This window comes from Venturia canescens, chromosome 9, assembly GCF_019457755.1.
Source record: "Venturia canescens isolate UGA chromosome 9, ASM1945775v1, whole genome shotgun sequence".
Taxonomy (NCBI): Eukaryota; Metazoa; Arthropoda; class Insecta; order Hymenoptera; family Ichneumonidae; genus Venturia; species Venturia canescens.
This window is the reverse complement of record NC_057429.1, coordinates 9,160,540-9,185,036: the sequence shown is the minus strand read 5'-3', so window position 1 is coordinate 9,185,036 and position 24,497 is coordinate 9,160,540. Positions and strand designations below refer to the sequence as shown.

The following is a 24,497-nucleotide window of genomic DNA, read 5'->3' as shown; positions in this document are numbered from 1 at the left end:
TCTGCCGATCATTCAACGTTACTTTTCGTCTTTTTTTCAATACTTTTATTTAAATAAACGTTATCTTACAGCGACTGCGAAATGCTGGCGGAATGCTAAAAATTCCTTGAGCGTAACAGTGTGATTTTGGAGAAAACTAGAAATTGACCTGCGGCCTGAAATGGTGCTGAAACTTGTTGGCTTTGAATTGCAATTTCGTACTGTATTTAGCTTGAACTCTCTGCATGTAACTGATATCTCGAGCTTTCTTTTCAACAGCCGCTTTTTCGGTGGTGGACCAGCCGAGTGCCCGATATTGGCACAAAACCTTGCGCAGCTTTTCGCTCTTCGCCACAGCCAGGGGTCTGTTTGGATCCAAACTCTGTTTGTAGTATCTCATGAGTGATCTGTGGCCTATGACATTACCAGATGGCAGAACCAGTTGATAATCGTTGTCTTCGATTTCTGGTATTTCAATGTCAGTGTCCGGATCGACTTCTCCAGCATCCGGATAACTCGTTGAGTAATTGTAAAACTCTGCATATTCGACCAAAGACTCACCCTCGTGTCTCATTTTGCAGTGACCTTTATCCAGCATGTGAGCTCTCGCTGCGTCAGAACTTTGGAACGCTTTGCCCGTTTCGTTGCACCAGATACACATGTAACCGGAGAAAATTTTTTCACCGAGATAGATCAACAATCCTTTAGGGTCCACGCAGTACTCAGGATCAGGAATGAAAAACGAGTGTGCCAAAGTCATGTGTTTGAGATTTCGCAAGAAAGAACGACTGTGATTGTTGCAGAAGAGACAGTCGTTGTTTTCAGCTGGATTTTCATTCCACTCGTCGGAATCGACCGTTTCAACGTCCGAATCCAATTCCATCTCGTCGTCTTTTCGCTTAATCTTATTTGTTCCTTCGCTTTGAATTTTCATCATCGAGTTTTGGGGTTTTGTGGATTCTGGTAGATTCTCTCTCATCGGCTGGTCCTCTTCTCCATTTCTTCGTTCTTCTTCCTCAATCTCATTCTTCAAAACCCTCTCCTTGTGTTTCCTTGACAAAATGTGATTCTCCAGTTGAGTTTTTGTACCAAAATTCTTCCTGCACGGCTTACAGCGGCTCGATGTTTTGTCCTCCCTTAGTTTGTCCTCTCTTCCCCTCTGCGCTATCACTCGCTTCTGGAATTCTTCCACTGACACTGGCGGCAGCTCTGCCACTTTTCTCTTCAAATTGTATCTGTGCCAGTCTGATTTGTAGTGCTGCCTTTGGATCTCCAAATCCCTGAATGCCACTCTACATGTTATACAGGAGTAGGGCAATATTGACACACCGTTTGGATTTGCCGCCATCATGTGAACCAGTTCCTCCCTCGAACCTGGAATTTCAATGCGACTCTTGGTATCCTCGAAGAATAAAAGTACAATAAATTTTATGACCCTTGAAGAAATGGGGATGATCAAAGCTAAGCGGTAAAATAAGGAAATGTTAAAAATTAGATAGAAGGAAAGAACAACGGTTGTTAAATACTGGTGTGCAAACGACGCTGAAGTTTGCGACGTTGGAGTCCAATGAAATTAACGAAAATGAGATTTGTAATTCACCAATTTCTCATTTCACGAATCATTGATGTGGCTCGATAAACTACGATTTGCAAATTGGGCAGGGAACGAAACTGGAGATTTACTGGAATTATTCGAGAGCTTTTTTACATCATTTCGTTGGACTCTAACGTTGCAAACTTCAGCGTCGTGGTGTGCAACACAAACTTTATAAAATAATATCTAAGAGAAACAAGGGGGAGATAATTATATAAAAATACTACTACAAAAAATTGTATTGGTTTACTGTTTTGCAGAGTTCCAAAACCTTTTAGCACTCACACAAGTTCCTATGAATTACTGTTCACCAAATGTGTCTTTTTCATATACTATTCTCCTCCTTTATTGAAAAACTGAAAAAACAGTAAATAACTCAACTCTACTATTATATTCACCACACATTTCATCGTAAATAAGCAACTGGGATAATATTGGCTCTATATCAAATTTATCAGCAAACTTTGGGTCGGATCAGTCGATTCAGTATTTATTTGAATTATTGGAGTACTTTGAATATTTATGAATACATGTATTGTTAATACTAATTGACAAAGTAAAATGTTACATTATTTATAGTAACATAGAAAAAATAGATTGTATGAGTAAAATACAAAAGACTTTACTCGATAAGCATATGCAATTGAGATATCAAAAGAAGCAGTAGCGGCTCAATGGCAAATATCTAAAGAAAAACCAGTGTGTAAAAGAGAAGTCAACGCGAGCCCTGCCGCACTCTATATACGCGAATATGCCGATTTATGACGTGATAGGGTTTTTCAACGTCCTTACGGATGAATCTTTGCAGTAAAAAATCTGAGTACTGTTGCACAACTTGGGCAATATCATGTGTCACATCTATTTTAATTCAATTGCTCAAAGAGTACAAAATCACGAAAAAATGTTGGACTCGATGATTTCCATAAGATCAGAACTAATCCACGTTGTGTTTCAACAAACGGATTGTACCAGAACCTTCAAAATATTGTGATCAAAACCGTTTGAACCTAACCTTATTATATTCATTTATCCAGCGTTTATCGATGGAAAGTATTTCAAGATGGCCGTTTTTTAAAGAGTCACCTGGACAAAAGAATGCATGCAGATTAAAAAAAAAAAAAAAAATGAAACCTGGGTAAAAAAATATCAAAACCAATCTCGTTTTGGAAGAAAAAGAATGAAATGGAACCTGCATAACGAGTAATTGATGAAATATATTTTTCGTAATAGTGTTCAAGTACATGTATTAAACCCAAAAGCAAATTGCAAGGAATGAATAATGAATGTATAATACTAACGGTTACTTCAAGGCCTTCAAGGTTAAAGTAAGTTTGTCAGTCAGAACTGTTGATTGCCACAAGTTACAGGTGTTATCCGCATTGATGATGGTCCATCGTAGACGTAGACCGTAGACTAAGCAAGTTAAGCAACAAAATATTACTTTGAGAAAGGTTATGTTCGTCGAATTGGAGCAAAAGAACTGAAGGAATTAGAAAAATTTACAAGATATGATCCGAGTTCACGACGCAGCAAACAAAATGTTTGATAAATTGATAAAAAAATCTATATCGAACTTTGAGTTCTTCTAAACTTTAAAAATAGTTACGAATAATCTGCAACAACGTGACAAAAAGTCGTGAACTTGATCACGAGCAGACGTTTTATCCGTTTTTATGAATGATCGATGCGCACTCTGACGGGTGGCAAAAAAATCTCTTGATATAGTCTCAGGGGCGTACGAATAAGGAGGAAAAACTTTGAATAAACGAAGAAGAAAATAATAATCACCTACTGCGATATTCGTGAAAGAATTTTTCCACGTACTTATCATTATATGATTGATAAAAAATCTTACTCACACCGGAAATACACTTTCTGCGTTCTTGATAAGCATTATCTCGGGGGATTGAAATATATAAATGATGCTATTATAACTCGACGTATTTTTAATATTGAATAAATCTATCAACACTATGTTTCCAGTGTGAAACGGACAGGAAATATAGGCGTAAAAAATAGTTTCATTGCGTACGTTACTTGCAATAAGCGAGAATCAAATTCATCTTCGTGATATATTGAGAGATGTAATTTTTTGGGTAATAAAATAAAAAATTACGAACGGAAAAACCACAAGGTCTTTGTGGTGAAGATCACGGACCTGTTCAGTTCGAGTTCTTCCGCTTTCCTTTCCGCGGTTGCATTCAGGCAGTAGCCGTCGTCACAGTCGGAACGTTTTATATCGCGTTTTGCTGTTTCACATTTTTTTTGCTACTTCAAGAAGAAAGCGTTTTTTGTTTTCTCATCTAAGCTCGTCGTTATCGTAACTCATCGTGCGGTTCGTAACTACGAAATCGCAATTTAATTGGCAGTTGAAGAGTTGCAACGAAGCTTGATACACAAAGTGTCGATCGGTTCGTAGATCGACGATAACGGAGTCGAAGAGCCAGCAGGTAAGAAGGCAAAAAAACACAATTCGTCGCGTAACGTTCACGCTCGCAGATTTTTCGCGTATCCAAACTTTCGCAGACTTTTGAAGTATCGTTCGCGAACCCCGAGATTTTTTGATCGATAAATCATTTCATAAAATCTGTTGGAACAGTACCGAGGACGAGAAAAAACAGGACGAGGCACAAATAGTAAGCACGGGGTGCTCTCGCAAAGGGGCCATCCATCTGTCCCCATATTTTCTTGGATTACCATTGAATTTTAACGCTAAAAGGCGGCCGTCCAGCAGGGCGTTACCATTTTATATGACTTTTCTTCGACGTCAAGGTAAGTGAAATTTATCGATAAATTTGAGACGCTTTTTTCAATAATACAACAAAAATTTGGAAAAAAAGAAAAAAAAATTCTCAACTGCGTAATTCATACGGAATTCCTTTATTATTATTATTTTTTCCAATCTTTGTAGTTTGAAGTTATATTCGATTACAGTATGCTTTTTTCGTTATCCACGAACTTAAGCTAATTTTAGTCAAACGGCCATTTTGGAATGGTCGGATGCGTGCGTGTGTGGGATTCGCGACTTCTTGACTCTTCTCCCTCTCTCTCTCTCTCCTCTATCTCCGTCTCTTTTTCTCTCGTTCGTTTAATATACCACGAGAATAAGTTCAGTCGCTCCTTTCTCTACTTTCCTCTCGGCCGAATTCGTTCTTTTCTCATTTTTTCTGTACTGACCCGTGACTCTGTCTCGTGAATTTAACGATGCGCCTTTGAACGCCTGTCTTATCGCGACCAAGCGTTATTATATAAATATATGTAGAAAAAAATCAGGAGAACATAACATCCGTCTTTTCCCTTTCTCTTCGAGCTCATCCAGCCGAGTATTAATTCGTGTTTCGCTATCGTGTAATAACAATGTAGAAAAATATCTTTAAATTTGAATAAGCAACCCGAAATGACGAATGAACAAAAAATAACCTCAAAATCTTTCCACGCATACGCGGGGCACTTCGTGTTTTCCACGTGGCCATCAATAAACTGCGTTGCTTCACGTATAAAAGTTGTGACGTCGCGTAGAATCCGTTCGTACAAACGGCGCTCGTCCACTGCATACTTTCTTATCTAATCTCATTGAAATCAAGTTAAATAAAATAAAACGTTGCGACGTCATAACCGTGTTTTATCGAACCTCTGACAGACTCGCTCTCTGCGTGTTAGGAATTGCCAAGAATTTCTGAGTGAAAAAGAACCTAATAAATTGTTGGTTAATGAGTTTCGAATCGATGCAACTTCATTCGCGAATATATTTTTGTGTTATTTTTTTGTATAAATGACTGCACCGACTTCGAAACGCAAATTCAATTAGTTTGGAATTTAACAACTCTTGTCATTACGAGATCGGTGTACAACGGGAAGACGAATTAAGAGCAGCAGAGCAGCGGCTCTCAACTTTCTTTCGCGCGGACGATAAATTTCCGGAAACAAACTGACGGTTAATGTTTTAGTCCTCACCTCGGAAAAAGCCTCAACATTTTTGGCCGCATGTTTTTATGGAAATTGAGCGTCTAAACATTCAAATGTAGAATGAGGTAGAAAAAGCTGCTTTTTCTCAGTGTTCCTCTGGTGGTTAATTGCATTTCGAAACGACAGATGGCGCAAGCTCATATTGCGGTCGCAAAAGACGTTTAGCGCTTCTAATGTAACGATTAGAGTGCAGAAAAGCGAACACCCCGACCTTTCGTAACTTTTGGTCTTTCTCCCTTCCGCTATACGCAATATTCGACTTTTTTCGGCTTCGTTCTCACCAAAAGTTATATTAGTTCTCCTCCGAAGACATCGGTCATTTCCTCTCGCTCTTTTGTTCGTACGGTTCTCGTGTCGGAATATTTGATTGACTGCAAACGTCTCGCGCTTCATCAACGCGAAGCAGTGACTCTCAATGACATTCGGCGGGGTCGTGAACGACCCCCCGGTTATTCTGTTGGAGAAACTGCGCTTTTTTTTCTCGATTGTTCAGCGAATGTCGTCACGCACACCATTTCCTTCGTCATTAAATAACGAAGAGAATCGTGTCTATTTAAGGTAGATGGGTGTCGGCCACGTGATTTTTGCGCAAACTATATTTTTCGAAAATTACAAAAGCCGAAACTTACTTTAAAATAATAATTTTATTATTTTAGAAATATAATCGGTAGAGGGCCAACATTTTTATACAATTTTATTATTAAAAAAGAACGTTTGAAGAGTTCATTTTAACTGGCGTGGTGCAACAGTTGCTGCTGCTGTTGATGTCACTTCGTCAGTTTTGTTTACAAATTTTATAGGTTATGAAGTGAATTCACTGTCCAAAGTAGCATTGCAGTGGAGGAAAATGAAAAAATGAACGATAAAAAAGTTTAACGGGATAAAAATGGTCGTTTTATAAAAAACTGACAACAAAAAACGTGGCGAAACAAACGAACGACAAAATATAACCTAAAGGTCGAACGGACGTCCAATCCATTTTTCGTGTAATCCGAATGATTTCTCATCAGATATTTTAAAATATTTTCAACGGTAAGATTAAAAAATTAAAATACCTATGTGTTGCTTGAATATCCATGAAATACAAAGATCGATTTTATTTTTGTGAAATCTTGGATGAAAAATCGATGAAAAAATTCAACAACTTTTCATGTGTGTACGACTTTCATGTTGCGAAGTGATAAGTATCAGAGAAAAGTCGACATTCAAAAATTCATTTGCTATATCGTAATTAGCATCCAAATTTTCAAAATCTTTCTCATTATTTTTGCTGGAAGCAAATTATTATGTCGGATAAAAAATTTGCAAGTTTGGTGATAACAAAAGTAACTTTTCAAAAACAAAACTTCGTGTCATTGCATATTGCAAAAAAACCTCGTACATGGATTCTTTGATTGGCGTCGAAAATTTTCGGAGAATTTTTGAAAAATCTGTGCAATGTGCATTCGATCATTGCTTTTAATGAATTCGGTTAACGATAAACTTTACTGAGAAGGTAAAAACAAGCGCTCATTATTTTGCAGTAAAATTTTGTTACGGAATTCACGAACCCAAATATTCTACAAATAACTGATTTTAAATAACAGTAAAGTAAAAGTGCATGCGAATACATTGGCGAAATTTTAGGTCAGGTTATCGAATATTTAATAAAGAATTAAAACTTCAAAAATCGTAAAATTTATACAGAAGCTTATGGAGATTCTATCATCATCACGTTTCTATTAAATAATTCATATACTAAATAATTCTAAATTTCTGATACAGACTGTCTTGCAGAAAAAAATGTAAGGAATCCATAGCGACGATAAAAATGAAGGATTACCGAATTCTTAAGGATGTATAAGCACTGGGCTCCATTTCAGAGGGCACTCTAATTTTTTTGTATATTACAGTACAAGCTTGAAACTTAATCTCTGTGAAATTTCAAGGTTTCTTAAGGTATTACTGGATGGATAGCCCAGCCGATAAATTGTACCTGATCAGAATTTCCGTACTTCGTGATGCAATAAAAATCTGAAAAAATTCAGCAACATTTGGAAAATTATGAACTACAATTATCAACAATAATATTGCGCAAAAGTTATTAATAAATTGTTTAAATAAATAATTTTTTAACAATTTTACAGTAAACCCTTGTTTTTTTTTTTTTACGAATCGAATGTGCGCATTTTTATTCTGAATGCTCATGATTTTTTTCAAAATTTTCGTGGATTTTTGAAATTGCCTTTTTTAAATTTTTTAAGTGGCTCTATTTGTACATTTTTGATCCAATAACCTTGAAACTTTTCAAAACTGATGGTAAACATGTCTTCAAAAATATATCCATAACTCAAATTTTTTTCAAAATTTTTTCAAGAAATTTCAAAAATCCACGAAAATTTTGAAAAAATTCATGAGCATTCGGAAAAATACACACATTTGATTCGTAAAAAAAAACAATAGGTCACCGCAAAATTATTGAATAAATAATTGTTTAAACAATTTATTATTAACTTTTGGGCAATATTATTATTGATGATGGTTGTTCATAGCTTTCCAAATGTTTTGAATTTTTTCAGATTTTTATTGCATCACGAAGTACGGAAATTCCAATCAGATATAATTTTTGGTCGAGCTATCCATCCAGTTATACCTTAACGACTGTTTAATCGAAATATTTTTAGTCAAAAAAAAAAGTTTTACGTGTCATGTATAGCCACAATGACTTCGAAGCCTGTATAACTCAAAATTTGATGTAAACGTCTATTATATGCATTGAACCCTGAGGATTTTAACGGTTCGTTAAAAAAAGGGGGTCTACGGACATCTGAATTAGAAATATAAAGTTAAAGACGACAAATGCTCACGGGACCTCAGGATTTCATAACCCCGTGAAGTTGTGCTCTATGAAACTTTTTTGTCATTATGGTAAGCTCTAAGCTCAGCTGTCAACTGACTAGGTCCGATGTTGTCAGACGTAAACTTTTCACACTGCACTACCGAGTCGTGTCAATAAATCTGCATAAAATCCTTTTCGTAATGAAGTGAACTTGAATATTATTTACCATTAAAAAATCATTACAAGATTTTTTAATAATATTGTGCTAGGTGTGATTGCCCGTCGTAATTTCTTTGAAAAAATATGGTCAAAGACTGTCCATTGACTAGTACGAACAGCTTTTACATCCTTAAAAGAGATATTAAGATGATGGATCAGTCGGTAATCACACCTCGAATTTTTGAAATTGAAACTCTTTGACATCGTTCGTCTGATTAAAATAATAAAAATGTCATCGTACGCAGCACGATCGCAAAAATCCGATGACATTTTTATTTTTTCGATCAGACGAACGATGTGGAAAAATTTCCTTTTCAAAATTTGCAGCTATCTCTCTCGCACTCACGGTTGTGATTACCGACTGATCCATCATCTTAACGACAGAATTTGGAAAAATAACAAAAATAGAAGCTTTTCCTATATAACCGCGACTTCTCAGAGGTTAGGAATCAGTTCAAATTCGAGTGCTCCAATTTGTGCCACCAAAAAATACGCTCTTGCGAAAGGAATACCTTAAGAAAGTTAACGCGAATCTAATGGAAATCGAAAATTCCAACTTTAAGACTACACATTTTGAAATATGCTAGAAATATACACCATGCGTCTATTCCCGAAATGATTAGAGGATCTACCGTCTAGTTATTGAGAAATCAATGAACAAAGATCACATTTTTTGAAGAGTTATACATTGGCTCTTATGCCAGGCACACTCCCTGTGTGATGATTTGAACTTAATGTAATAGGATCCTCCCAACTTTGAAGAGCCAAAAACGAAAATAAGAAAGTAGAATGTTTTTAGAGACCAATGATGTCTTAAAAAACCCTTATTAACGTTGAAAATAACTTGGGAATGGAAAAAGAAAAAACACTTTTTGAGGTTAACGAGTAATAACGGCATAAACAGTGCAAGTTTCGACAATCCCATGAGCCAGCTGGTTTAAAATATAGATATGCATACGCATGTAAATAGAAGATGGCTGTTGTCACACTTTGCTTGACGATTTTACTACGAAAGTATTTTAACCGCTATCATAATATTCAAAATTTATCAATCTTAACAAATAAGTTACACAACATTTTAATTATTGCGAGAATAAATTTTAATCGTTTTTTTGATCCAAGAGAGCAAAAAAGTTCAGTTGCTTTTTTGACTCACAAGTAACGCAAGATCTTTCTTAAGCAGATAAATTGACGACGTTGAAGTTTACAACGTTGGAGTCCAACGAAATGAACGAAAATAACATTTTCAATTCACCAATTTTTTATTCACGAGTCACTGGTGCAGTAGATCGACAAACTACGAATTGCAAATTAGGCAGGTAACAGAATTGGAGAATTACTGCAATTATTAGAGAGCTTTTTTAGATGATTTTGTTGAACTCCAACGTTGCAAACTTCAGCGTCATATAAATTGCCGTTATATAATCCATTGCAACATTTCTCAAAGTAAATATAAGTTTATGAGTATAGTCCGGACTCTGTCCCTGACAATAATAAAACGAGGCTTCGGCCAAAGAAGCGTTCCTTCAAGAGGACCGTTTCGGACTGCTCCTCGGTGTCGATCCTTGGGACCCTGCAACTCTTGGCTCCGTTAGCCACAGCCCGCGGTTTAAGTTTCGGTCCCAACGTCTCCCCCGCTCCCGGCGCCACGGCTCAGTCCCATACCGAACCATCGACTTCAGTTCTTAGGAACAATGTTCGAAAATATGGAAAAATCGACCGGTGAAGTTTTGAGAAACGTTATCGACGTTTGTTTTTTTATTGGGTGGGGATCAAATGTTGGCATAACTAAAATTTCGAACAGCTAAAATTTCGAGTTTATAAACTTCGAATGATAATATGGAGACAGATAGATTCGACTAGAGCTTTGAATGCCGAAAATAAATAAAGCAAGGTTCGAAGCACGTTTACATCGAAAATAGAATGTAACAATCGCCCATAGGACGATTACTAAAATATCAATTTTTCGAAAATTCGACTATCACTCTTTCGATTCATAAATTACTTTAGTCAGCGATACTGTGAAAATTCATAATTTTGAAAATATAATAACGAAAGACCAAATATTACTGAGGTTGAAATACTGAAACACCAAAAAGTCGAACAGTCAAAATAGCGAAACGTTAGAAAGTCGATCGATCGAAATAAAGGAATGCAGTGGAGCTCCAAATACACGCGTCTCACTCACTCACTTACTCAGACCGGTGATCTCCAATTTTAAACATCGCCATTTTGGCTTTTGCCTTTTCGAGCTATCGCTATTCCGCATATCTAAGTTTTATAGGCTCGAAAAATTCACTTTCGATTTTTTGCTACTCTATATTCTGGTCTGTCTGTAAAACAATTACTCTCCAATTTGAATTCGAAAATATAAACTTTTGACATTCGGATGGTCTGTTAAAATTGCATTCGAAATGAAAACTATTGAAATATATATTTTCGGGGTAAACACGAATTCAAAGAAGGAATTTTTGATTAAACACGCAATCTGCTGAATAGTCGATCGGGAATAAGAATTTCGAATTACTTATTTTTCTCCAAACTGATATCACAACTTTTAAATTTTCGGAATATCGACCGTTCTACAATTCAGTTATTCGGCATATTGTATCCCACCCTTTTTATTTTTCAGAAATATCGCGCGATGCTCAAGTTTGCAGGGCCCGAGTGCAGAGAATTCGGCTTATTTATAGTGTAGCTGGGAGTCCGAACTCGATGTTTGCTCGCGATAATAGAAAACTCAACTCGCCAGAAACTGTCAAAGAATAACGACAGAGAAATTTTCCTCGCACCGTTGAATGAGCTCGAAGGTTTATCTTCCTAGCGTAAAACGTTTCGTTTCCGTGCCTGATAACTGTCGATTACGTGGCGAGTGCCGGGCATATTTCGCACGAGGATCGTCGCGTTACGGATCCGAAGGAGATTGGAGAGAGCTCGATAAACGAATTCTCAGTGTCGTCGGTAAAGCCATCGAGTTATTAATTCTCAAGTGTTAAGGTAACCGGACACTGTTCGTGTTCTTGACACTCGCGAATCCAACAACAGAAAACATCCTGAGGCAGCATCCTATGAAATTCCATCGGGTGCACGAACCTCCTGAAGATAAAAGCGAAATTCCGCAAGTGGATGAATTCGCTCTCGTCACCTTCGGACGCATCCAGAAGACGCGGCTCATTCAAATTCCCTTTCCCGGATATGCCTCCGAGACTCAAAAACAACGGAACAAAAAACAAGCGTTTTTTTCTAAACTGGAATCGTCTTTCCTTCCCTCTTTATCGTCTCAACTCCGGGCAGCTGCATTTCCGCAGAATCATCGTTAACCCTGACCTATGACGACGCTCCGAGTCGCGTTCGGTCCCCACCCCTCGTCGAATCACCGGAAGTCGCCGAGGCAAAACAGTCGCCAAATATTTCTTCCGAATGGAATATCCCTCGGCCGCCTCCCCGATCGAAAGATCGGTCCAATCGCTGTTTCTCTCTGGCGATTAATTTATCGACTGTCGGAGCAAAACAGATTCTTCATCGGTGTTTTCTTCCTTCGGAACGTCCAGGGCGAGACTCCGGATTGTGCCTCGCTATCGAAGCTACCTCCCCCGACAATGTCCACCCGACTAGAACGATCAATAACCGGCAGGGCTTTCTCGCACAGTTCCAATCCGACCAACCAACATTAACTATGTATATCTGTATACACACACACGAGCCTATACGCTCTTCCGTGTCTTATCAACCTCGCAAGAGTTCGCTTCGAACTCAGCCCCGTGCGCAGTTTTCGACCCTCCAATTCACTCGTTTCGGTCGAGTCCTTTTTTTCACATAAAGTTCTCAGGCACGATTTCTGTCACTGCACACATTTCTCGTTCACTCGCAATTCGATTTTACCCTCACCTTCCCCATGCAAACTCGTTACGAGTCCCCGTAACGAGCATGACTTTGCAGGCTGCCTGACTAAATGAAGAATTTCACGAAAATCGCGGTCTCGTTAGAAGCGTCGGGGTGTTACGAAATGCGTTCGATTATCAAATTTTCACTGTGATCCAACCGCGTAATATTTCTTATCGTCGATTCTCTCAAATCGGAGCATCGCCAAATGTGGTTTTCCTCGAGAAGAATGCATTTCGACGCATTGCCATTTTTTATAACGTCAAATGAATTTTCAGGATTTTCAACGAATTATTCGGCACGGTATTCGTCTGATAAAAGAAACAATAAATAATAAACAAACGAATCAATTCAATTGAAGGAAACTGGAGGAATAATTTAACAAGGAATCAAAGATGGAGCTATGCATATACGTCAGACACTTCGTTATTGATGACACGAAAAGTAGAAACGAGAGACCCTTGAAGAAAGGGATGATCTCAGCTAGGTCGTAAAATAAGGGAATGTTAAAAATTAGACACCAAGAAAGAAAAATGCTTGTTAAATACTGATGTGCAACACAGACTTTATGAAGTAATACGTAATGGTAAAAGGGGGGGGGGAGGAATTATATAAAAGTCTGAATACAGGAAATAAGTACTGCTAAATCAATAGAATTAATAAAAAAAATGAATTTGTTGAGTGAAGGAAGGAAAAACGAGAATAAATGATAAATCATGGTCCAAGGCTAATAAAGTGAATTGGAAATTTCTCGAGGAATCAAGTTAAATAAAGTTTACGAGAAGGTGTTTCATGGGACGTAAAGTTGCCCATAGAAATACGTGCGCTCGTTCGGGTCTGCGGGAGTCGCGGCGCACGGGGAAACATGCGCTGTCGCGACTACGGTCGAGCACCAACGGCAGTTGGTACGCGTGCGCGATTGAGGGAGAACGAAAGGGGGAGGGAGAGAACGAGGAACGGGTGGTCGTCTCAGAAACCCCCGGATTCGGTGGAAGGCGCGCTCCCTCTCTCTCTTGATCGTTGTCTCCGTCATTCGCGCCCCTCTTTTGCAACGTACCCGTGGCTCGGTAATGCCCGAGCTAGGCCAGTTGCGATAGAACCCCGGAGAAACCGAGAGCTCGAAGTCTTGTCTCCTGCTTTGCTTAAAAAATCTTCTCCAATCGAAATCCGTCTCGTTCACTATCGTCGCGGGGAAATTCGTTATTTTCTGGCTTCTTCCCCCCGCCCCTCTCCCGCCGACGATCGCGAATGCATCGGACCTTCGGTGAGCAAGAGGAAAAAAGGAATATTGCCATTCGTTCGAATTGGTGCTCGACGCGAGACCAATCCAAAGAGTGAAACGCTCCCGCGGACTCCTCAGCCTGAGCTACTTCTTTCGCTCCCTCGGCAATCCACTTTTTCTTACGCCCCAAAGGATTTTCCGCAAACGGGACGACGCTTTTTGAACTCTCGCTCGAGGAAGATAAACAGTAGCGTGCAGCCCAAGACTTTATCAACCAGATAAAAGCACGACTTATGCGTCAGCGCCGAGCAGGTAATTTTCTCGCCAATTTCGCCAACCCGAGCCTCTCGCTCCTCGCTCAATTTTTCATCTCTTTTTCACCGTGGCTCAACATCTCTGCTGCTTTTCACGATCTGCCCCTGCCTCTCTCAACTCAGCTTTTTCCTTCCTACACAAATTTCGATTCTCAACGATCCTGCCAACTTCCTGATGCTGCTCCCGAGAGACCATCTTCGCCACCTTTTTCCATTAATCTCAAACGGTACGCTATCGATCAGGGGCTTTTTTTCACGAAAAAACCCTCAGAAATGAGGCGGCCACCGAGCTTTCCGTATGCTACGAGAAAAAGCCCCAAAATGGAGGAGATTCGCTGACTGAAAATCGGACGAAAAGCTCGAGAGGAAATCACAAAATTATTCCATCAATCGCCATTTTCGAGGAATCGTTTCTCGTCTCCGTTCGAGTATTTTCATGGCACGAGAAACTTTTAAAATGTAAAACTCGTGAGATAATATTCAATTGGAAGCTGCCAACTTTGGACTGCTCTTTCTCAAATTGACGAAAATCATTGTTCGGTCGAGGCGTCGGATACGCGTTGAACGATCTTTTGAGTTTGAAATTATCGCGATTAGTTCAAAAGCGAAACTGCTTTTCATTGGTAACTGTGAAATTCCACCACTGAAATATCAGTCGAAAGCTGCGGAGGCTGTCACAGCCCCGTCTCAAACATGTGGACGAATAAAAAGATCCTTGGCACAACGAACGTATGTTCGATTCGTGTTCGTCATGAAACGAGCCCAGTTTTGACAGTAAACAATTGAGAGTAGCTCGTGAGAAAGAACGATCGATCGTCGAACGCAGTGAAATTTGAAATTTTTGCCAACAATCAGAACGACGCTTGATCGACATAATTAAAAGTCGTACGAAGAGTGATGGCGTTCGAATCCATCAATCTAGGACACAACGAAACAAGATTTTCGCTGTTCGTTATGTTTTCATGGGGGAAGCATGTAATGGGGTGGTGGCCGAGGTCCACGTATGTTCGCTCGGATACCGCATGATCGATAGAAACGTTGAACAAGAACGAGTATATAATTGGCGTTTCAATTTCGACGACGTTTTTTTTTCACGTGTCAAATTGACCGATAAGAAAGTTTTCGAGGACGCAGTTTCGTCGTAGGTAAACATCACTTTGTTACCGATCATTTCGCTCTGAATCGACCTTTCATTTATTCAAATTTATGCGTGTCCTTAGTTTCTATTACAGAATTCATAAGTCTGGTGAGTCTTTTCTTCTAGCCTGAGAAAAGGTGGAATCTTTTTAAATCGAACAAAGTTTCAGTTTCGTTTTAAAAACAATTTGGTCGATTGGACGACGCTGAAGTTTCCAACGTTGGACTCCAACGAAATGAACGAAAAAAACATTTGTAATTCACCAATTTTTTACGTAACGAAGTATCAGTGCAGATTGAAAAACTACGAATTGCGAATTCGACGAGAAATGAAATTGGAGAATTACTCGAATTATTGGAGGTTTTTTTTTAATCATTTCGTTGGACTCCAACGTTGCAAACTTCAGCGTCATTCGATTGGCCTGCTTTGTTATCGCGCTGTTACTGTTATTTATTAAATCAATAGTCATCCAATAGAAAAAATACAGTTTAACCGACCGAGCAGGCTCCATCGAACCAAGCGGAATTTTGTCTGATCGACACCATTTTTTTCTCACTTTCATTTGAATATTTATTTGTACACACATTTAATTGTAGAATGACGCGCGAATGTGGATGTGCCACAACTAGAGAGAGAGACGTTCCGATCGGTACGAAGTATGCTCTTGTGCAGCCCCCCACATAGTCGTTATTATCGATCGTTACGTGTATCGAAATCCGAGTCGGAGTTGTAAGGGGGGAATATAGATATAAAATCTGCGTATGACTAAGTTGTGTACGGTGTAAGGCGGGCGTCTATTAAAGTAACGCAATTGATTTTTGCCGGTGCGGGGTCGGTGTCGCTGAGAAGCGAGCACAAGTTTCGCACATTCATCGTCCACGAGAAACACTAAATTTATTTCTCTCTTTATGTTTCGCTCGGTACGAGGGTTCGATCGATTCTAAAAGTATTACGCTCACGTTTCACTTCCGATTCAACGTCTTTTCAACGCGTTCTTTCAATGTTTCGCGCGTCGGTTTTTCGGAGTCGGGAAATCGTCGCGGACACCCGAAGGGAGGAGAAGCGATGAAAACTTTCATCGAATTCTACTGATTTTGCGGCAAGGGAGATCATGCGTTATTCAAAAAAGCAACTGAACCTCTTTTGCTCTTTTGATTATCAAAGAAACGGATAAAAATTATTCTCGCAATTAATATTATGTGGAATTTATTTCTTGAGATTGATAAACTTGGCGTAGCCATTCATTTATTGTCATTCATGCTTTTTCAAAATAAAATTTACAAAATAATCCGTAATCACGTAATTCACATATAAAAAGCGTTTTGTTTAACCACATGTTCATGTTAACATCAATATTAAACTTTGTCAATACCTTAAAAAATAATCAAACATTTTTTCAACATCCACTTCCAGTTGATATTTCATCACATAAGTTTGAGTTTTCTATTTTTCTCTGCAAATCGTGCTTCTAAGCCACGTGACAAATTTTTAATATAATGATAACGGTTAAAATACTTTCGTAGTGCAAATCGTCAAGGAAAATGAGACAACAGCCATTTTCTATTTGTATGCGTATGCATATCCATATTTTAAACCAGCTGGCTCAGGTTGTTGTAAACCTTCCAACGTTTGTGTCGTTATTACTCGTTAACCTCAAATAAGTGTTTTTCTTCCATTCTCGAGTCATTTACACCGGCAACAAGGCTTTCTCAAGACTTCATTGATATCTAAAAACATTCTATTTTCTTATTCTCGTTTTCGACTCTTTAAAGTTGGGAGGATTCTATTTCATTAAGGAAGTTGAGATATTAGAATGAAAATGATGTCATCGCTTTTAAACCGATTGCATCTTATAAAGTGAAATGTAAAAAAAAACAGTTAAATTTTCAGACAGTTTAGGAGCGTCGTTGCTGAGAAAAATCAATAACAATTTGGGCCAAATAACATGTAATCTTATGGAAGTCAAGACACATTCAGTGATATCTCCGTTAAAAATGATGCTAAAAATATGAAATTTTTTGGGCAACATGAGCAAGGCTTGCTGAATAATGTCAATTTTTTCAGATTTATTACGAGATTTGCTGAGATTATATTAATAATAATTTGTTTCCCGTGCAGTTTTTTGAGGCTAGGATCGTCACCGTTCGGGTTTTCGACTGAGCTTTCACCAGTTTTTTGTCTTTTTTCCCAACTCTTCTTTAAAGTGTATGCAACATTTCCAAACTGTAAACTGACCTAACTTTTGAAAGGTACAGGTCATAACTTTTGGATAAAAAAAATGACTGTACAGCCTCAATTTCCTTAAATCCAAATCGTCGCACAGAAGGTGTGCCTGCCATAAGAGCCTGTGTATAACCCTTAAAAAATGTGATTTTCGTTAATTGTTTTCTCGACAACTGGACGGAGATCCTATATAATAATTCCGGGAATAAATGCACGCTGTATATTTCTAGCATGTTTCCAAATTTCAACTCTTAAACTTGGAATTTTTTATTTCCATTGGATTCGCGTGAACTTCCTTAAATGGATTACTAACCCTTCGGTATCCAAAATTATTGCTGACCGCAAGCAAGTGGAGAAAAATCTCAGAGCTCGAAATTGTCAAGTGAAACCGAAATACAAAAAATCGTGGGATTACTTTTTTTCAATTCGACTGGAAAAGGCATTAATCGAATACCTACAAAGCATTGTAACGAAGCAGGATAAATATCGTATGACGCTGAAGTTTGCAACTTTGGAGTCCAACGAAATGATTAAAAAAAAAACCTCCAATAATTCGAGTAATTCTCCAATTTCATTTCTTGTCGAATTCGCAATTCGTAGTTTTTCAATCTGCACTGATACTTCGTTACGTAAAAAATTGGTGAATTACAAATGTTTTTTTCGTTCATTTCGTTGGAGTCCAACGTTGCAAACTTCAGCGTCGTAACATCGTTGTATGTCGTTTCGCCCGATGTGTCCCCTGGAGAGGGGACAGTTTAATCCTCTTTACCAGTGTTTTCACAACAGGAAAGATTGTATAACGAGAAGCATAGAATGGGGTGGTACTTCTTAGCGGTCATCATTATCATATAGTATTATTGCGTAATGTATCGACCATCTGATCAGAATAAATGAAACGAAAGGATGGAAAAGCGTTGGTCCAAAATGGAGATAAATAATGACGCTGAAGTTTGCAACGTTGGAGTCCAACGAAATGATCTAAAAACCCCTCCAATAATTCCAGTAATTCCCCAATTCTTTTACCTGCCTAATTTGCAGTTCGCAGTTTTTCGGTGTACACGTGAAACAAAAAATTGGTGAATTACAAATGTTATTTCCGTTAATTTCGTTGGACTCCAACGTTGCAAACTTCAGTGTCGTGAAGAATAAATCCTTTTTGTACGAATTTAACGAGATTAAAGTGAGTTCTTAGAAGATTCCGTGATTTCGCATTAAGATGATGGATCAGTCGGTAATCACACCTCGAATTTTTGAAATTGAAACTCTTTAACATCGTTCGTCCGATTAAAATAATAAAAATGTCATCGTACGCAGCACGATCGCAAAAATCCGATGACATTTTTATTTTTTCGATCAGACGAACGATGTGGAAAAATTTTCTTTTCAAAATTTGCAGCTATCTCTCTCACACTCACGGTTGTGATTACCAACTGATCCATCATCTTAAGGCAAAACCAAATTCGCAAAATTTTTATGAAAAACTCGCAAAATCGAATTCTCCAGGTAGAGTATCAATATAATTATGTGAATAACGTACGGGAGGAAAAAATCTCACATTTATCAGAGATTTTAATAAAGGTCATTTAACATACACCGCACGTGGTCACGCTTCGTTGCATTCGTCAAAAATCACTGACGATAAGCCCGATAAGAGAGTAGCGGCGATGGCGGTAGCGTGTTTAAGGAAATCGTGATTTGCGTGTTTGTTTTCTATATTAATAAATGTTGCTTCAGCGCTTGATCGTGAAGCGATATGAGACTCGTAATACTTTGGCTCTTTAATCGATTACCGATTACCAGAGCTCAGTAAAAATCGCGATTATATTTCGTGCTATTGATCTGAATATGGTTTTCAATGATTGCGACTGAAGTGAGAAAACAGAAAATAACAAATGCCTCGCGTTACGAGCTCTTCGATATTTTTCGTCCATTTTGTATGATTTTTCATTCGCAAAATTCAATGTCCATGTGACAGATGTAAATTCATGGAATCGCTCGCGGACGCGCGATCAGTCTTCCAATTTCTTCAAATGTTTGATTCGATCAAAATCCGTGGGTACTCGTTGAAAGTCTAAATGATCGGCGCAACGAAATTAACGAGAATTTCACGATTCGAAGGAAGTTCAGCCCCGAATCGGGGTGGCTGGGAGCATTCCGAAAATGAAGATATGAACTCTTGTTTCCGAATCGCAGAGAAAAGAAGAAAATGTGAAGAAGAAAAAGGGGTTCGGATCCGTCCGCGAGCGTAGCTGAAACGAGACCGAATTTCAAATCATGCTCACACCATGGTGAAACCGTTTTTTGTGAATTTACAATAATATCCGTGCTATTGATGAAGAAAAAAGAAAAAAATAAATCAACCTATTGGCGTACTTTGTTCGGACAAAAATCACGTGCGATCAGTTTTTTCGACAAAATTTTCATCAGGCATAAAGAATCGCGGTGATGCTCGAGATGTCAGTGAATTTCCTCGTACGTTGTTTTCTTCTCGACATTATAAATGATAAAATCGTTGGTAGCGCCAGTAAAAACATGAATTTTCCACCTCTAACCGGTCCAATTTCTCGAAAAGTAAATTCGAAAAATCAATAAATCCGGCTTCATCATTGATGAGGTGACACATTTTGAGAAAAATTTTTGGAGCTTGTTTTCCTGAAATTTCTTCCTTTTCTTTTTCCATTTTTCTAACCTTTCCTCGTACGAGGCTAAAACAAACGAGCAGTGTATTAAGACTTGTTTTATCATCCACTTAATAAATATTTTTTTCGCGGATAAAACTTGATTGATTAATTTTCCAATGATTTGCAGAAACATCCAGGATATCATCCAGAGGGAAAGGATCGGTTTACAGTACAGGCGGCGGTGGCAGGACGTTGTCCAGGCATCGTACAAACAACACCACCATCATCGCTCAAGCTCGGTGTAATCGTTCGTTACGTGGGACCGTAGAGTCGCCGCTATCTTCGTTGGGAGCGCGGTACAAGGATTTTATAATTGAGAGCACGAGCTTCGGCCAGGCAGCGTGTATGATCATTGAAGACTACCCCCCTCTGCCCACGAGATCGAGGCAAAACCTGCACCAAGATACGACCGAACGATTCCTGAATCATTTGGTCCTGCCTAAGCACGGGACCTCAAAATTTTCCAGGTTCGTTGAGGAAAAACAACCTTCGAGATAATATCTTGGGCAAGAAATGCCAACTGAATATTTTTTAAATTGTTTTGCTTTCGTTGGAGCGACGATAAAATTAAAAATCCTGTTCAAAATTTTCCTGACTTGACCACAGTGTACTTTGAAATGTTTGATAAAATAACGGATACGTTTTGCCGTTGGATGAAAACGAAATTTTGAAAAAAATATCAATCTCATTAAATAGAATCGATAAAAAGGATTTTTGTACATCCAACCGACGACGAAAGAAACGTAATGTTGCCTGAAAAAATGTTGATTTCAAAAGCTGCTAAATTTTGCACATTTCATCCCATAAAAAAATGGTTTTCTGATTGTACCGAAACTGATAGTTTACGAAATTTTCTTCAGTAATAGGCATCGGAAGCTTCAGCCGTTCAGAGAAACGTGACTGTCATCGCTGGGTAGTGCGGCAGGCCTAACCGCAAAAAACGAAAAGCACCCTGACTCGACACGTATCGTGCTACCATCGGGTAGCATCGACTCGAATAACCGTGCAAGGTCGTCAAAAGACTTTCAAACTGTCGTCGCTGACGGGCGTCGTAGTAGCCTGGAGATCCGGAAGAACGAGGACTAAGACGTTACCAACCTGAGAGGCGTTAAAGCCGTAGCAACGGGGGAACGAGAGAGAGAAAGGAAGCTGTAGAGATACGGGGCGTTGCCGCCGTCATCCAAGAACAAGAATTCTCGGTTTACGAGCTGATATTGTGATTAAAACAAAAAAAAGCAAGTGTAAAAAAAACGAGCCAAAAGTAAGATTTATAAGAAAAGCCTTGAGTAACTGACGACTAAGAAGCAGAAAGCAGAAAGACAAAAAGCCACAATCATTTGAGGGGAGTTACGTAACGAGGGATTCGTTGAAATTTCTTGAATATCGTCGATAGTTTACCAAAAGCTTAACGATGGGTACTTTGAACGTAAATCGCGGTGTTAGCGATGCTTTTTACCGGTACAAAATGCCCCGCATCCAAGCGAAAGTGGAGGGCAAAGGGAACGGAATAAAAACGGTTATCGTTAATATGGTGGACGTCGCCAAAGCAATTGGACGTCCGGCTACTTATCCGACCAAGTATTTCGGTTGCGAGCTCGGTGCCCAGACTCAATTTGATTTCAAAAACGAGCGTTTCATCGTAAATGGTTCGCACGAGGCAAATAAACTTCAGGATCTTTTGGATGGGTTTATCAGGAAATACGTTCTTTGCCCGGCGTGCGACAATCCCGAGACGGAGTTGCTCGTTAGCGCGAAAAAGGGCACGATATCACAAGGTTGTAAGGCTTGCGGCCATCACGGTCTTCTCGAGAGCAATCATAAGCTGAACACTTACATATTGAAAAATCCGCCAAGTTTGAATCCAGCTGCTCAAGGCAGCTCGTTGACCGAGGGCAAACGTGGCAAGCGTTCGAAACGTGCGAACGGAGATACCAACGGTGATCGTTCGGGCTCTCCCGATAACGAAACTTCTACCACCGATATCGATGTCGAAGCGCCCCTCAAAATCGCCACTGATGCCGATGATGATGCCAACTGGGCCGTCGACGTTTCCGAAGAAGCTGTTCGCGCTCGTCTTCAAGATCTAACCGACGGCGCCAAAGGCATGACCATTAGCGAAGACCTTGATAAAACCGAAAAAGAACGCATGGATATTTTTTACAAACTCGTAAAATGTCGTCGCGACGCTGGACAATTGGACAATCACAAAGAATTCGTTGCCGAGGCTGAACGCCTCGAAATCAAAACCAAGGCACCTCTCGTACTCGCCGAATTGCTATTCGATCAGGGCATCGCTGCCCAAGCCAAAAAATATCGTGTTCTACTTCTTCGCTTCACTCACGATGACATAAAAGCACAGAAGTACCTCTTACGAGGTATTGAGCAAGTTATCGCACTACACAAGGACTCTCTCATGCCAAAAGTTCCCGGAATTCTCAAGGTTTGTCGATTTTCAATTTTTCACACGAGTCGACTCAGCATAGTGAAATCGTTACGAAAAATATGTGCTAATCTTCACGCATCTGAGAACTTTGTTTGACATTGATGTTTTAGCTCTTCTACGATTATGATATTCTCGAGGAAAAAGCTTTGTTCGAGTGGGCGAGCAAAGCGAGCAAAAAGTACGTTTCAAAGGAACTGTCGCAAGAAATTCACGACAAAGCAGCGCCGTTCCTTACGTGGTTGAAGGAAGCCGACGAGGAAGAATCCGAGTCCGAAGAAGAAGATGATGACTTGGAGGTCAGTAATGATTTACGAAGTGGCGAAAGAACTGTTATTCTCGTCATTTCCGATAACGTTGACAGCATTCTCAATGGTATTTCTTTCATTCACTGCAGATCGAGTATGACGACAGAGCGAAGCAACCGCTGAAGCAACAGCAGCAGCAGCAGCAGCAAAAACAATCGGTTAAAAAGCCGATCGAGGATGAATATGAGGGAGAAGATTTTGACATCGATGCTATTTAAATGGAAGAAAAATATGAAAACGATGGAATACGTTGATCGGAAACAATGCAATTCTCTATTTATCTTTCTCTTTTTCTCCCTCCCCTGCGCACACACTAGACACACGAGAGAAAAGAACGAAATAAGTCACTATTCAATAATTACCCATCAAACGGTTCGTTATGAAGATTTTTCTTCATTTTTTTTTCCAGTTCGCGTTTTTCATACACGGGGAGAATTGTATTTTCTTTGCCTGATACATTGAACGCCTGTTAATATCTGTTTAATTAAAAAAAAAAAGAAAATGGGAAAAAACTAATTCACATACACGTATACACGCGCACACGTAACACATATTAAATGTTCCTGTATTGAAACACTGCGATCATACGGGGTCGAACAAATTTTAAATAAATTTACAATCGTTTTCAATGTTCAGCTGCACTTTAAACTTTAAAATCGTTGTTTCCATGATGATTTTCTTTTTTCTTTTTCTCCTCTCTCTCTCTCTTTCTCTGTTCCGTTCTTCTGTTCAATTTTTTTATAACGCAATATCTTTTAATTATTACGATTGTGAGGTCATTTTATTCGTGCCTATTTCTCCCGTCCTCGAAGCACGCGAATCCTTCCTGTCGCCATCCATGTGCTTGCGACTCGATCCCAACCAATGTTTTTGACTCTTGGAAATCTTATTAAACTATTATCTATACTAATTAATCGACGACGATACCTTTTTCATCGTGATTAATACGAAATTGTTGAACTGTTGGAAACAATAAGACAGGAAAACAAAAGCGTTCCTTTTCTCCATGTAGTACACCATTTTTTTTAGTGCATTAATCGTACTACTTAAAATGTCCGCAATTATGGATGAATATTCGAATTATAATAAACATTGTTTTATCGCAAAATCAACACTGTAGAATTCTTTTCCTTCAAATATTTATTAGTTTTAAGTTTATGTATCTATCAACAGTTGAGAATCGATTATAAAAAAAGTTAAAAGTATGTGTTTTCCCTTGAAAATTCGTTTTGTTCAAACTTGAAAAAAGAAATTTCCAATTAAAAAAAAATTGTTTCTGCTTTCATCGAAATTATAGACATTTTTGTGGGGTTTTATTTCCATGTATTTATTATTTCGATAACGTTCATACTTTATTGTAGTAGTATTATTTGTTTTGAACTCCCGACTGGAAATACAGGAGTTATGAGTTTCATTGCGATCAGCTGGTAGGGAGGGGGGATTTCTGTGAAGCAATTTTTGCTCGTGTTTTATACATGTGACGGACAGTGTTCTTAGACCTAGTTTGTTAAAATCTATGGTAAACTCGCTTAGAAAACTAATATTTACATTCAAACTTATTTATTTTTTTTATGTCGAGTTAACCGTAGTGCTCGATTATTAACCTCACCAACGGTAGGGTTCCAACTCGATAGTGGCGGCCAAGTGTGTAAACCCAGATATATCATTTGCGATCGTACAACGGTGGAGAATATCTATATATAATATAAAGTT

General features: G+C 38.7%; 3 protein-coding genes across 8 annotated transcripts; 2 read left to right on the top strand and 1 right to left on the bottom strand.

The window, feature by feature from the left end:
* Positions 1-22: 22 nt before the first annotated feature.
* On the bottom strand, positions 23-3,840 carry LOC122415543 (zinc finger protein 622). Of its 5 annotated transcripts, XM_043427733.1 has the most exons (4): positions 3,077-3,253; positions 2,872-2,986; positions 2,586-2,656; positions 23-1,353 (listed from the first exon to the last, which is right to left on the bottom strand). In XM_043427733.1, exon 4 carries the CDS (start codon positions 1,328-1,330, stop codon positions 137-139), a length of 1,194 nt encoding a protein of 397 aa, XP_043283668.1. In that variant the 5' UTR covers positions 1,331-1,353; positions 2,586-2,656; positions 2,872-2,986; positions 3,077-3,253; the 3' UTR covers positions 23-136. The 5 variants fall into 5 exon arrangements, with proteins under 5 accessions (XP_043283668.1, XP_043283667.1, XP_043283665.1 ...); XM_043427732.1 differs by lacking the exons at positions 2,586-2,656; positions 3,077-3,253 and adding an exon at positions 3,732-3,840; XM_043427730.1 differs by lacking the exon at positions 2,586-2,656.
* A 41-nt stretch (positions 3,841-3,881) lies between these two features.
* Positions 3,882-21,287, top strand: LOC122415545 (uncharacterized). 2 transcript variants are annotated; one of them, XM_043427738.1, is made up of 4 exons: positions 3,882-4,023; positions 4,173-4,345; positions 20,164-20,503; positions 20,897-21,287. In XM_043427738.1, the coding sequence occupies exons 2-4, from the start codon at positions 4,324-4,326 to the stop codon at positions 20,934-20,936; spliced, it is 402 nt and encodes a 133-aa protein (XP_043283673.1). In that variant the 5' UTR covers positions 3,882-4,023; positions 4,173-4,323; the 3' UTR covers positions 20,937-21,287. The 2 variants fall into 2 exon arrangements, with proteins under 2 accessions (XP_043283673.1, XP_043283674.1); XM_043427739.1 differs by lacking the exons at positions 3,882-4,023; positions 4,173-4,345 and adding an exon at positions 13,531-13,992.
* eIF5 (eukaryotic translation initiation factor 5) lies at positions 20,970-23,892 on the top strand. The gene is made up of 3 exons (XM_043427729.1): positions 20,970-22,476; positions 22,590-22,775; positions 22,874-23,892. Exons 1-3 carry the CDS (start codon positions 21,448-21,450, stop codon positions 23,000-23,002), a joined length of 1,344 nt encoding a protein of 447 aa, XP_043283664.1. The 5' UTR covers positions 20,970-21,447; the 3' UTR covers positions 23,003-23,892.
* Positions 23,893-24,497: the final 605 nt, after the last annotated feature.

What these genes read in the sequence shown, in the direction of transcription:
- LOC122415543 (XM_043427732.1), bottom strand. Translation starts at nt 1,330, where the DNA reads ATGATGGCGGCAAATCCAAACGGTGTGTCAATATTGCCCTACTCCTGT.
- eIF5 (XM_043427729.1), top strand. Translation starts at nt 21,448, where the DNA reads ATGGGTACTTTGAACGTAAATCGCGGTGTTAGCGATGCTTTTTACCGG. An exon ending in AAGTTCCCGGAATTCTCAAG is followed by an intron (nt 22,477 to 22,589) that starts GTTTGTCGATTT and finishes TTGATGTTTTAG; the next exon opens with CTCTTCTACGATTATGATAT. An exon ending in AAGAAGATGATGACTTGGAG is followed by an intron (nt 22,776 to 22,873) that starts GTCAGTAATGAT and finishes CATTCACTGCAG; the next exon opens with ATCGAGTATGACGACAGAGC.
- LOC122415545 (XM_043427738.1), top strand. Translation starts at nt 4,324, where the DNA reads ATGACTTTTCTTCGACGTCAAG. An exon ending in GACTTTTCTTCGACGTCAAG is followed by an intron (nt 4,346 to 20,163) that starts GTAAGTGAAATT and finishes AATGATTTGCAG; the next exon opens with AAACATCCAGGATATCATCC. An exon ending in GGGACCTCAAAATTTTCCAG is followed by an intron (nt 20,504 to 20,896) that starts GTTCGTTGAGGA and finishes AATTTTCTTCAG; the next exon opens with TAATAGGCATCGGAAGCTTC.